At 47.2% G+C, this 14,714-nt stretch overlaps 1 protein-coding gene across 1 annotated transcript in view; it reads right to left on the bottom strand.

Moving 5' to 3' along the window:
- Positions 1-13,851, bottom strand: part of LOC112880926 (acidic repeat-containing protein-like) — a 58,209-nt gene extending 44,358 nt beyond the window's left edge. Inside the window, exon 1 of the mRNA XM_025945653.1 lies at positions 13,791-13,851. Coding sequence (XP_025801438.1) covers positions 13,791-13,851 — 61 coding nt within the window. The remainder of the gene's footprint in view (positions 1-13,790) is intronic.
- Positions 13,852-14,714: the final 863 nt, after the last annotated feature.

Raw genomic sequence — 14,714 nt, 5'->3', positions numbered from 1 at the left:
ATGTGCGTGTGTTTTCTGTCTTGCAAAAATCGTAGAAAACCACAGAAAAATCCAAAAATTGTAAAATTAGTTTTGTTAGAAAGTAGATTTCAAACCCTACAACTTTTGTTTATGCAATTTGACATGAAACCAGATACTTTTGTACCTAGTTTAGACTTAAAATTAAAGGGTATATAGTATATAGCTTCTACATTTTAACTTTACTTCTCATGATTTTTAGCATGAAAATTCTATAAGCTAGGTATAACCTTGTGTTAAAATTTCAAACCTAGCTTTGTTTTGTAACTTAACTTCTTTTGAATTTAGGCAATTCAAATCTGAAAAGTTTTAAAATTAGCTAAGCATGTTCTTTAAACCTAATTAGTTAAGATTTTTGTATCATCCTCTAATGTGTTGATGACTAGTGTGTAATTAAATTTCCAAAACTTTATAATCCTATTTATTTAAAGTTGAATTTAAACTTGGAATTCAAATTCAAATTCAAATGTTTTAGTCTCTATTTACAATAAATTCAATAGTGTGACCATAATCTAACTATAAATGATGAATCAAGACTCAACCCCCCTTGCCTCATGGGTTCGTGAATGTCAATTTATGTATTGCAATTTTATCATGAAATAAAAATCGTTACTTAAGCACCATTTTAAATAAACTATTGCATATCATGTAGAATCAACGACACTCGACGACGGAGACTACGAGTTGGTCGTAGAACCAGAACAAGGATTTTCCGAAGACCCCGCGAACGTCGCCAAGGAACTAACTGAAGCCCCGAACCAAGGTTCGGAAGTCTCTGATACTTCTGTCCCCAATCCCACTCAAGAAGGCAAGCTCCGGACATATCCCACTACTTTATTTACACTGCAATCTATGTCTATTTATCTATACTTATGCATTAAGTCTAGGAGTTGTAATGAAACCCTAGATGCATAAATACTAGGAATCCAATGTAATGCTCCTGAGTCCTTATCGGATAGATGCTCCGCTAATAAGGCCGGTAGAAGTCGGGTGATTTCCTGTCACTCGCGCGAAATAGGAGTTGCATGTTTACTATTCTGCAACCACTATAAGGATGACGGACAGGGTCATGTGCTGTGTCATGGCCTGGAAATTTACCCTGTCTGTTTCGTTAAAAGTTGATAAGGTCGATATGTGTGGTAGTGGTGGCTAAGCGTTTGAACAGTACTAACCACATGCCGCGAAATATGGTAAAGCGGTAAGCCTAGTAACCAATCGGCCCAGCAAGTGGACATACCTCCCACCACTCGATCTTTATTTTATGTTCACATGCACCGACGTGTGGGAGTACGTTCTGCATGGCAGACAGGAATACGGATTTTGTAGTCGCGCTACAGACATTATACACATTGGGTGTGCGTACGGTCCTGCAGTCGCTTGTGGTGGCCTGTCCACGACCCGGAATGAGAGGCAAACGGTTTTTTCGGAACGATCTTTGGATGTTCCAAGCGTGTGTGTTAGGTTTACCTTGCAAGGTTGAATTCGATTCAGAATCGTCCGCTTCTCACAAAGATTGAGACTGCTTATCCCTTTTACCACATAGAGTAAGAAGTGTAACTATTGATGGAATAATCCGGATGAATGATAATCTCTACCTTGCTTGCTTAGTGTAGGTGCTAATCTAGAATGAAAACCAACTAGAAGCTGGAAGCTAAAACTTGAAAATAGTACATACTCTTTGTTGCTTTTCAGCTGAAAATGAACCCAGAGCCTTTACAATGCCATCATTTGTCTAGTTACGGGTTAAAGTATACCCAACCCCGGGTAAGTCTTGCTGAGTATTAGAATACTCAGTCTTGCTAGTACCATTTGCAGGTATAACCTTCGAGAGCCCCACGGACAACCCTACATGGCCAACTTCTGTTCCTTTTGGCTGGTCCGCGGAATGGGATCCGTCCCCGACTGGCAGTGACCCTCCTGAGTGACACCAGGCCTTAGGCTGAGCATGGTGTCAACCTTTGCGGCGAGAGTAGTCGCACGTTTGTTTTCCTTCCGCTGTAAACATGGACAAGCCGTCTAGCTTGTCAGTTTAAACATCGTTTGTATAAATTTTATTTGCAGTTGAGCAAGGCTTGTAATAACGTTTACTTTTCTGTAAATTAAAAGTAAAGAGTTGTACTGTGGTTGTATACTCGCCTTCGTGCGAAGTAAACCTGCATCGATCCTGTTGAACCGTGGTTGTTGTGACAGTTCGTGTACTTGTAATGCTAGGCAAATATTTTGTTAGTGTGAAATATGTGTTTGTTAGTATAAAGCTCATGTGTGTTTATGTGAAGCTTTTGAAAATTTAAAGTGCAAGTAAAAAGGGTATTTTTGTAATTACAGAAAAATCTAGGGTTTTTTTTGTAAAATGTATTTGGATTAAGGTAATTTTGAAATAAGTAAAGGGTGGTTTTGCAAATATGTTTTTCTTACCTTATGTTTTGTAAAAATATATATATTTACTCAAAAGTTGCATTGGAAATGCGTGTGTTGAAATATGTAAAAATTTTGGGTAAAGTGGTAAAAATAAGGGTATTTATGTGATTTTATAAAAGTACAAGTCCTTTTATGCAAATGTTTGATTTACAAAAGTAACTTTCAAAATTTACTCAGGACTAAAGTGTAAAAGTGCAAGTCATCATGACATGTCTATCCAACCATTATGACGAGTCTATCCCGTCATTATGACGTGTCATAAATGCTTGCATTTAAGTCCTGAAATTTTATGAATTACATTTCTAGGACAAAAGCAATTCAAATCCGACTTTTGTACAAAGATTCATGTGTAAAGATATAAATTTTGAGTTTTGAACTTAAGCCCTAAAGCAATGTTGTAGAGTTTGAAAAACTCTCCAACTTTTATTTTGGGCATTTCTTCATTTGGGCTTTGGATTGATGGGAAATTTTGTTTTACAAACAGGTCCTGCTGTTGGGCGAGGCGTCAAGGGTTCAGGACGCCGTCGGGCGGATGTTGCAACGGCGTGCAGGGAGAACACGCGCGGTGCGGGAGGAGCTGCAGTGCGACGGTTGTGGGCGAATTCGCACGGGAACAACAGGGCCGTATATGGAGGACGTCGGAAGCCGTTGAGGAGAAGACAACGAAAGGCACGGCCCTGATGTGGACAGACCTCGGTCTTTGTGGAAGCGGAAGAACAGTTATGGTACGGCGAGCCGGAGGAAAGGTAGCGAAGCGAAGACAAAGGTCCGAACGGATTTGGACTAGCACGTCCGCGGATGCGAGCGAGAGTGTTCTACCGGTGGCCGACTCGGCTCGTTTCTGCAGGCGCGTGCGTATGCAAAGCAACGGACCACGCGCAAACCAGTCGGAGGCCGATGGTGTGGAAGCCGAACGGGAGCGGCAGCCTTGCGAAAGGTTGTGCAAGTATGCCGGCAGTACACGCACCGGAGCAGTCTGGTCAAGGAGGATTTCTTCTTGTGCGAGCAGAGATGTTCGGTCGGCCAGGCTTTGGCATCGCATGTGCATGGGAGAAGAGGAAGTTCAACCCGTGAGCAGGAAAACCCTAGGGTTCACGGAGAAATCGGTATAGCGAACCCATTCGGCTCCATCATCTTGTCCCATGATCCACGACATCCAGCAACTTCTACTCTTCGTCACCAACGAGCTCTTCTCCTCACTAATCTTGTTCGCCACGGGAATTCACTTTCCGTCTGTTCCTCTCCATAACCAAGGTTTGCCCTGATTCACCAAATCTTCTTAATGCCGGCGATTCCTTTTCCGGGATATCGCCGTTAACTTCCTGTTATCTGTTTTCCCCAACCAGGGACTTAATTGCTTTGGTTTAGAAAGTTCTAGGGTGTTCTCTGTAAATTTTCCAGAACTTTCTTTATGTCAAACCAATGAACTTCTACATTTCATAGATTTTCGTAGGAAGTTCATAAAAAGGTCAAATCAGTTTTGTCTGAAATCCTAAGTCAAACCCTACAAGTTTTATGTTGTAATCTTGAGTGAAAGTCTTTGATTTGTGGTCTAGGTTAACTATTAGGGAATGAATGTTTTATTGTGCTTTATATTGTATGGTCGTGTTGTAACTGAAAAGTAAGTCATAGAATATATGTCTTAAATAGAGAGGTGTGATATCTAGTTAATCCTATCACCCTGGTGCTCATATCCTTGCCGTCAAGACGTTATCCTTGTCTTGATTGCCGTTTCCGTAAAATTCTCTTCGTATAAAGATCTTTGTTAATTCATGTGCATCTGTTGCTTAGCTTATACATCTTTGCAGCTGCATTTCAACATCAGCTTTTGGTTCAGCCGCTAAGCATCCGTTTCCTTAAGTCTATGATGTTCCTGTGTAACAGCTGTCAGTCGATACTTCTACCATCGGCTGATTAGCTGATATAATTGTTACCTTTCTAGTATCAGCTACTGCCGATACAGTTCTTTCGTTCTGTCCTACATCGACTACACATAAGTCGATATATCGGAGATGCACACACGATCTTAGAGTTCTTCCTATCGACCGACCCAAGCCGATTTTAGTTGCTCTCCATATCAGTTATGGCCGATCAATCCTTAGTTTTCTCATCCTTATCCACATACTTCTATCAGTCGATTTATCGACTGAAAGATCGGCTATCTATATATCTATCGGTCATATACCCTTAACCACATTTCAATCGGCTGTACGTCACCCAATTTTTGTGCTGACGTAATCGAGCCGATGCAACTACACTTAGTTACCTAGAATAACACTTAAGCACATCTCAGTTAAGACAACTGCTTTAGGAATCATCCTTCTACCAAAATAATCGATGCTTTCATCGATCATCTAGGAACCTGGTGCACCTTTCCATCGGCTAAACCTCTGTTATTTCCAATCGGCTATGTTGTAATCTTCAATGAGAAGCCGATTCTAGTTAGTTGTTCCCCTAAAGCTCTATCTAGGTTTAGTTCAGATCTTTTTGGTTGTTATGTGAATAGTATGTTATATGAGTGCTGGATTGCAACTTTGCTGTGAAATAAAATAGTTTTGTGTGCACGCTTGAATGTAATGTTGCATTACATGTAGATACGACTACTTCGGCAACGGTACCTGCGAGATCTCCCTGGAGTCTACGGAGGATGTTCCTGAAGACCAAATGAACGTCACCAAGAGATCAACTGAAGCCCCGAACCAAAGTTCGGAAGATGTTGACTTACTGACTTCAGACCCACCAGTAAAGGCAAGCCCCGGACATAACCCACTATTTTAATTACACTGCACTTTATATCTATTTACGTATTCTATGCATTAAGTTCTTAGGAATTGCTTGAAACTCTAGTTGCATTCTCCTAGGAACCAATGTGATGGATACTAGCACTTGAGTCCGACTAGCTGCTATGCTAATAGGGCCGGTAGAAGTCGGGTGATTTCCTGTCACTCGCGCGATATAGGAGTTGTAATGCTTACATTCCTGTTATCACTATAAGGATGCCGGACAGGAGTTTTGTAAGGTATCATGGTTGAGGTGATACCCCGTCTGTGTTGTTGAATTTGATAAGGTCGCAGTGTGTGGTGATCGGGGTTAAGCATTTGAAAGTACTAACCACATGCCGCGAAATATGGTAAGCGGTAAGCCTAGTAGCCAATCGACCCGAGGAGTGGACATACCTCCCACCACTCGTCTTGCTTCTTCTGGTTACTTATGTTCGACGTGTGGGAATACGTGTTGCAAGGGCAACCGGGAGTACGGGTTTTGTAGTCGCGCTACAGACGTACGTCCTGCACTTTGGAAGTGCGTATGGTCCTGCAGTCGCTTGTGGTGGACCTGTCCACGAGTCGGAATGAAAGGTAAACGGTTGCTTCAGAACGACCCTGTGGTGTTCCAAGCGTGCGAGTTAGGTTTACCTTGCAAGGTTAAATTCGATTCAGAATCGTCCGCTTCTCACGATGTTTGAGACTGCTTGATCCCTTTGTCACATTGAGTAACAAGAGCAATTATATGATTATCGAAGATGATGTTTGACTAAAGATTTTACCATGCTTGCATAGCTATAGGTCCTCATCTAGATTGAATAATCACATAGAACTTGAAAGCTAAAAGTTGAAAATAAGGATCTACTCTTAGTTGCTTTTCAGCTGAAACTAAACCCCGAACTATTATAAGCCTTCATAAGTCTAGTTATGGGCTAAAGTATACCTAATCCTGGGTAAGCCTTGCTGAGTATTAGTATACTCAGCCTTGCTAGTTTTATGTTTTTCAGGTAAAGCCCTTGAAGACCCTACTCTTTCCCTGTCATGGCCCTATGCTCTTCCAGAAGATTGGTCCATGGAATGGGATCCATCCTCGGCCAACACTGGTGATATCGAGTGATGTCGTGCCCGGGCTTAGCATGACATCTGTCTTGACGACGTGTTGTAATCGTCGTGTATGTTTTCCGCTGCTAAAAACCATAGCTTTAACGGTTTGTAATCTTTTCTCTAGATTTGAAACTTCATACTTCATTTGGAAAATCTTGGAATATAATTCCTTGTGATGTAAAAATGTGATGGTGATTGTATCTCTGGACTCACCTTCATGTGAGGTAACCTTATTGATCCTGTGTTCGGTGGTTTATCGGGACGTTACCCGATAGGCCAAGGGATTATACCGTTTCAAGCACGTTGGAGCCCTCGGAAATGGACTCGCGTACTTGAGCCGGTATAATTCTGGTTGGTTCTGCCACAGTTGTATCGGGCGGAGACCTGACAGACCAATGGGTTACACCGTTTGAAGTACGTTGGAGCCCTTGAGAGAGGACTTGCGTATTTGAGCCGGTGTAATTCAGGCAGTTCTGCCACAATCTATGCATCGCGAGCTCGACCCTGAGTTTGCCGCTGTAAGCGAGCGGGGTTTCAGGACTCCGGTGGCCAACATCGCCAGGGTAACGGCCATCCTCAAGCGCAGCCATGATCCGGAGGTGCGTCAGGCGCTCCTTTATGCACAGAGGGTTTGGATCCAGCTGGATCAGCACAACCCGGCGTCCACCATCAGGGAGGAGCGCGTGGGTGAGAGCCGGAGCCAGGCTCACAGCCGAACGGCTGGCGGCCGTCCTCGACACCCGCTCAGTAACGACAACGCTCGCGGGAGCCAGGCCCCTGGCGGGAGGCGGCAGCCACCGCAAGGGGGTCAACCGCGACTGGCCAATCATCGATTTCCTCCAGAGGACTTGCAGCAGCACATCAATGAAGGTCGCGACGCGCGGACCGTGATCTCCTCCAGGCGCAAGGTCCGCGAAGAAGTCGAAACTGAAGGTACTGACTGTAGCGACCGGTTCCCTACTTTTTCTGCTCGTTTCAGCAGGTACAAGTATCCAGAGGGCTTCAAACCGATTGGCATTACCAAGTACGATGGCAAGCAAGCCCCTCAGCAGTGGCTCCGTTGCTACTCACAGCCATTGAGGTCGCAGGGGGTTCGAACATTACCAAAGTTGTTTATTTTCCGATGGCTTTGGACCCTGTGCCGCTCACATGGCTGGAAAGCCTCGACAGCAACTCCATCGACTCCTGAGAATGCCTCAAGAAAGTCTTCATCGACAACTTCCAGGGAGCGATTGCTCGTGCAGGTACTCATCACGATCTTGCTCAATGTAAGCAGGAACGTAATGAGCTTCTGCGGTCCTACACACGTCGTTTCTTCGACGTTCGCGCTACCATCGCCAACATCTCGGAGGATGACATCATCGATTGTTTCTACAACGGCATCACCGACCCGGGCATATACAGGGATTTCGGGCGGAATAGGCCGAAGACTGTTGCGGGCCTTCGTGATATGATGCACGATTGGTCCGAGCAGGAGGAGAAGATGCGGGAGCGGTTTCCGCGGCGTCAAGACAGCAATCTGCGGTGCCCAAACGACAACCACAACGACAAAGGCCAGCGGGACTTTTCGGGTCCACCCCGGAAATGAAAGCCAGCTGATGTCGACGACACAGGAGGAGTTTGAGAAGCTCCTGCAGAAGAAGTGCCCATGGCATCCGGGCACCAGCCACGCCGCCATCGACTGCTATCACCTTTGGAGGACGTTCAGCAACTCCGGTGGCGGAAAGAAGAACAAGAAGCCTGCTGACAAAGAACCCGAGGATGATGACCAAGAGGATCACGGGCGCAACCCGAAGTTTCAAGACGCTTCAAAGGTTGTCAACGTCATCTTCGGGGGAGACGAGGATTTTGGTTCCAGGCGGGATCAGAAGTTGCTTCTCCGGGAGATTTTGTCCATCGAGCCGGTGGTACCACGACCACTCCGTTGGTCGGAGGTCCCCATCTCGTTCTCCCGTGACGACCAGTGGACGAGCTTTTCAGAGCCCGGTAGGTTCCCCTTGGTCCTGGATCCTGTGGTGGCGGAGGTCAAGCTCACCAAGGTCCTCATCAATGGCGGGAGTGGGCTCAATCTCATCTTCGTCAGCACTTTGAAGAAAATGGGCCTGGATTTCAAGGACATGCTGGTTCCCAGCAAGTCTCCCTTTTACGGCATCATCCCAGGTAACACGGCACATCCGCTGGGTACGGTGGTCCTCCCAAGTCACCTTCGGCACGCGGGAGAACTATCGTACTGAGTTCATCAAATTCGAAGTAGCTAACTTCGAATCTTCTTATCATGCCATATTGGGTCGTCCGGCACTTGCCAAGTTCATGGTAGTGCCGCATTACGTCTATCTGCTTCTTAAGATGCCAGGACTCAGTGGAGTACTCACCCTCCGTGGCGACTTGAAGAAATCCTACAACTGCAATCAGGAGGTGATCCAATACGCTTCGACTACTCGTGTGCCAGATGCTTCGGGAGAAGTACTCGCGGCCGCGCAGCAGCTCTCCCAGTCTGGGCTGGAGATTCCTTCCAAGAAGGCTAGCAAGTCGAGCATCCAGTCGACTGATGATGTGGCCCTCAAGACGATCCAGCTTCAGGAGGGAGATTCATCTAAGACCGCTGTCATCGGTGCGGGCTTAGGTGACAAATAGGAACTCGCGCTCGTCAGCTTCCTTTGGGCTAACCGAGACATATTCGCATGGAAACCAGCGGATATGCCAGTGGTGCCCAGGGAGTTGATCGAGCATGCTTTGAATGTACACCCGAAGGCTACGCCCAAAAAGCAACGCCTGCGAAGGTTTGCCCACGACAAACGTGAGGCTATTAAACGGGAGATCGCTAAACTTCTTGCGGCTGGATTCATTAAAGAAGTAATCCATCCAGAGTGGGTAGCAAATCCCGTTCTTGTAAAGAAAAAGAACAATGAATGGAGAATGTGTGTCGACTACACTGATCTCAACAAGCACTGCCCAAAAGACCATTTTGGGCTGCCGCGCATTGACCAAGTTGTCGATTCGACGGCTGGTTGTGTCCTTCTTTATTTTATTGATTTTTACTCAGGATATAATCAGATCGCGCTCAAGGAGGAGGACCAAATTAAGACTGTTTTCATCACCCCGTACGGGACTTACGCCTACAAAACAATGTCCTTCGGGTTGAAGAACGCAGGAGCAACCTATCAGCGTGCGATCCAGATGTGTTTCGCGGATCAGCTGCACCGGAATGTTGAAGCTTATGTGGATGACGTCGTCATCAAGACTAGGACGTCCAGCGACTTAATTGCGCATTTGGAGGAAACATTTAGCAGCCTGCGCAAATTTCGGTGGAAACTCAATCCCACCAAGTGCGTCTTCGGAGTACCTTTAGGGAAATTGCTCGGGTTCATCGTCAGCAACCAAGGCATTGAAGCCAACCCTGTAAAGATCACGACAATCTCTGATATGGAGGCTCCGGCCACAATCAAGGATGTGCAGAAGTTAACAGGTTGTATGGCGGCCCTGAACAGGTTGATCTCCTGAAATGCCAAGATAAGTTCCAATGGACAGAGGAGGCTGAGCGGGCCTTGCAGGATCTGAAACATCATCTTCAGTCACCTCCGATCCTTAAAGCACCGTTGCCAGGGGACGATCTACTACTTTACATCGCGGCAACAACTCATGTTGTCAGCAGTGCTATTGTAGTCGAGCGAGGCGAGGAAGGCCATGCGTTTAGAGTGCGAAGGCCTGTCTACTTGTCAGCGAAGTCCTCTCTGAATCCAAGATATGGTATCCAGCTGTTCAAAAACTTTTATACGCAATCTTAATCACATCAAGAAAGCTACGCCATTACTTCAACGAGTACAAGATTACTGTATCATGGATTTCCCGTTGGGGGATATTCTTCATAATCAAGATGCCACGGGGCGCATATCCAAGTGGGCCGTGGAACTGGAGGCTTTGTCAATCGACTTCAAGCCACGCACGGCAATCAAGTCACAGGCTCTAGTCGACTTCATGGCTGAATGGAGGGAGAACGAAGTCCCAACGACAGTGGACAAGCCAGAGCACTGGACCATGTATTTTGATGGGTCCCTCAAGCTCGACGGCGGTGGCGCCGGTGTTCTGCTTATTTCTTCACGAGGTGAGCAATTGAAATATGTCCTTCAGATCCTGTGGGCGGTATCCAACAATGAAGTCGAGTATGAAGCCTTGCTTCACGGCCTTCGTTTGGTGATATCACTAGGGATCAAGCGACTACTTGTATATGGCGATTCTCTTCTTATTGTTCAGCAGGTCAACAAGGAATGGGACTGCAACAAGGAGATGATGGACGCTTATGTACAGGAAGTGGCGCAAGCTGGAAAGCAATTTCTCCGGCTTGGAGGTTCATCACGTATTTCGGGAGCACAACGTTGGCGCGGATATCCTATCCAAACTGGGGTCCACGCGTGCTCAGGTTCCATCGGGAGTCTTTGTCCAGGAGCTCAAGCAGCCATCCATCAAGTCTTCTCCGCAGGTAACCATTGACGCGGGTCCCCAACAACCCGATCGAGAGGTTATGGTGTTGGGGGAGGACTGGCGAGAGGCTTTTATCGACTTCATTCGAGATCAGCGGCTACCAGCAGGGATCGATGCCAAGAGCGTGGAGGCGGCACGCGTCTTGCGAAGAAGCAAGGGCTTCGTCCTGGTCGACGGCAAGCTCTATCGGCGTGGCGCTCGGTCAGGAGTTCTCATGAAGTGCGTCACAAAGGAAGACGGTTACAACATACTGCGGGAGATCCACGAGGGCGTCTGCGGAAACCATGCGGCTTCAAGAACGCTGGTGGGGAAAGCATATAGGACCGGTTTCTGGTGGCCCACTGCAGTGACCGACGTGGAAGATCTCGTGCGCAGGTGCCAAAATTGTCAATTCTTCGGCAAACAGACTCATGTTCCAGCTCATAGCCTCATCACTATACCGCCATCTTGGCCCTTTGCTTGTTGGAGTCTCGACATGATCGGGCCCTTCACGATGGCGCCAGGCGGTTTTACCCATGTTCTGGTGGCTATCGACAAGTTTACTAAGTGGATCGAGTACAAGCCGATAGCCAAGCTCACGCCAGATCGGGTCGTCAACTTCATCTCAGATATTTTGCATCGTTTCGGCTTCCCCAACACCATCATCACAGACTTAGGATCAAACTTCACAGCAAACCAGTTCTGGGAGTTCTGCGAGAATGCTTGCATCGAAGTTAAATACGTCTCAGTTGCACACCCAAGGGCCAATGGACAAGTCGAAAGGGCGAATGGCTTGATCATTGACGGCCTCAAGAAGAGACTTTATGATGAAAACAGCAAGAAGGGAGGCAAATGGGTGCATGAGCTGCCACACGTCGTCTGGGGGCTTCGGACTCAGCTGTCCAAAGCCACAGGTCAAACACACTTCTTCCTTGTATATGGATCTGAAGCTATTCTACCAGCCGATATCATGTGGAAGTCTCCAAGGGTCGAAATGTACAATGAAGGCGAGGCGGATGAGGTACGGCAGTTAGAGCTCAATTCTGTGGAAGAAGCTCGTTGCACCGCTCTTGTTCAGTCAGCTCGGTACCTGCAGGGGATCCGGCGATATCATGATCGCAACATCAGGGAGCGGTCATTCAATGTTGGCGAATTGGTCTTGCGTCGTATTCAGGATGAATCTGGCCTACACAAGCTCAACTCAAGGTGGGAGGGCCCGTTCATCGTCAAGCAGGTTACAAGGCCAGGGTCTTATCGACTACAATATCCTGAGGGTCAGGATGTCCCGAACTCCTGGAATGTTCAGAACCTGCGCAAGTTCTACCCTGAAGTCGAGGCCCGGTGATCGCTGAATCCCCGGGGCTCAGAAGATCTCTTTTCCCCGAATCAATTTGGAGGCTATGAGCCACATGACTCGGTTTGTATATTCCTTCTTACTTGCACGACGGCCATGGTCACGTGCAAACACATATATATAAATCGACATCTCGTCGAGAATGATGCGGGGGCTACGGCCATGATCATCTCCTTATGACTTTAGTTCATGACGAAGCCACCGGCTCCGTCCAACTCCTCTACATATCGAGTCCCGCTGCGACCATGGATGGTTGCACGCGACAGTAGTTGCATTATTTCCAACATAGTCGATCCGTTCGACTGGCTTACACCCAGTACATTAGAAAGGGCTCGCATAAAGAGCGTGCATCGACTACAACCTGAGTGGCTGCACTCAGAACAGTCTTGTTTCTGCCAAAAGAACGGCAAACCCGCGGCAACACCCGCACCTGCTCCTCGCAAGCTCGATCCGTCCGTCCGGGTCCTACCTAGCTTATGGAGCACGCTCACAGCATGAGCGACTTTTGGCTACGCTCAGAGTCGCCGCACTCGGGGTAGTCTTGTTTTTCTGCCCTGCGCACGGCAATCCCGCGATGATGCTCGCATTCTTTCCTAACAAGCTTAGACCCGCTCGATCGAGTTATGGCTAATCTGTTAGATGAGTATTAGCTACCCTTCGGGTCGTTGCACCCAGGGAAGCTCAGCCTGATTTCTTTGATGAATAAGGAGGATTACAGACAAATGGGACCCTCAGCCTGATTCTCCGATTCAACCTAAGGCTCGGGGGCTACTCCATATGGAGTGCGATTTTTAAATCGCACACCATAACAAAAATTCGGGGCATGAGCACCTCATAGCTTTGATGCAGCCAAGCAAGTACTCGAAGAAGGACTTCAGGATGAAGCTTCAGAAGAAGTCGAAGATTCCTTCGAAAGTACTCGATAAGCCTGCAGTACTCAGCTACGAAGAGCTCGGGGGCTTGTCAGATCCGGGGCCACGGGACTGGGTACATAACGTAGTTTGAAGAGGTTTAAGAGATTAAGTCCGTCTTATCTCTTATTCATCTTGTTTATCTCTTATTTATTCCGTTTAAATAAGAGATAAGGCTAACCGATACAGGGGGAATCTACTCGAGATATGTTCTGGTACGGTTCCTTAGCTGGTGTTGTTTAGTATCTTTGTAACCCTGGCCTCTCGGATATATAAGGGAGGACAGGGACCCCTCTCAAAACAGACGATCATTAGGTCATTCTACACCAAAGGCAATACAAACCACCTTACAGGACGTAGGGTGTTACGCATCTTGCGGCCCGAACCTGTCTAAGTTCTGTGTTCCTTGTACCTTCGAGCTCCTGATCTCGGCGTCTCCTCACCCAAAACTTACCACCTTGTGTATATCCCTCGGTGGGCAACCGGTTAAACACCGACAGCTTCCCCTCCCTCCAATTTGCTCTTTCTTGCACTCTCATTTCACCTCGAGCTTCTGAACACCGTCGCCGCTCGAGTTCTTCTCCAGCAACCTCCCTGTCCACCGTGGGCAGACCACCACAGCCCCTCCCGATGCACGATAACCCCTCCCATAGCTTCACCTCAACCCTGTGAAGCTCATCGCCCTTCACTCGACTACTTTTGAGCTCCAGTTTGGCCTTCCCAACGCTCGCCGGTGTTCTTCTCCTTCCCCGTCATCATGGTCACCGTCGGTCACCTCCTTCCTGTAGCTGTTAGCCTCAATTGAATGCAGCAGTGCATCACCCATGGCTCACCGCTGCTCGTGCGCAGGACCTTCACCGATGTTGATCACCGGAGCATTGCCGTCGCCGTCGACCTCTCCGCCTCCACCTCGGTCTGCCATGGGAATCTACCTTCCCGATTGCCCCAATCCTCGCCAAGGTGCTTAATCGAACCGTCTTACTTCCCTCAAGCTTTTTCCCAACCTCTGGACCACCGCTGGTGAAACCCCTCGCCGGAACACCGCCGCCGTAGTCGAGCTCCATTGCCGCCGCCTTGGGTCACCGCCGTTCCACCCCCTCCGGTCGACCCCGACCATCACATCACCCCCAGCGAGGACCGCCCTAGTCCCCAAATCCTCCCTAGTGGGTCCCCCCTCGCCGCCGGAATTTGACCGGCGAGTCTCGGCTCTCTTCCCCAATGAGCCAGGGACTTGATTGCATTGATTTAAATCTTCCCGAGGGCCTGGCTGCAAGATTTCAATCCCTCCCTTCAATTCAAATTCAGTGATCTTTAGAAATTTGTAAGAATTTGTAGAAAATTCAAAAAATGTCAAACTAGTTTTGTTTGAATCCTTGAAATAAACTCTACAACTTTTGTGTTATAACCTTGAGCTGATTAAGTGAATATTTTGAATGAGAATAAATCTCGGAAATGGATATGTTAATTAGATCTCTTGATCCATAGCTATGCTGTTGATGAAATTTGAAACATAGGGTGTGTATCTCATGTATAGCTTCATGTAAAATTTGTAGGCTCATAACTGTTTCCTAGCTATGATGTTTAAGTATCTTTATTTTATATTGACGAAAGCTTTAGGATTTATTCCTGAGTGAATCTGTTAGTGGTTATAGCTGAAAATTTTACTCTAATCTCCTTGCAGCATGTGTA

The sequence above is a fragment of the Panicum hallii genome, chromosome 2 (genome assembly GCF_002211085.1).
Source record: "Panicum hallii strain FIL2 chromosome 2, PHallii_v3.1, whole genome shotgun sequence".
Classification (NCBI taxonomy): Eukaryota; Viridiplantae; Streptophyta; class Magnoliopsida; order Poales; family Poaceae; genus Panicum; species Panicum hallii.
Note: the sequence above shows the minus strand (reverse complement) of the source record. Positions and strands in the feature narration are given on the sequence as shown.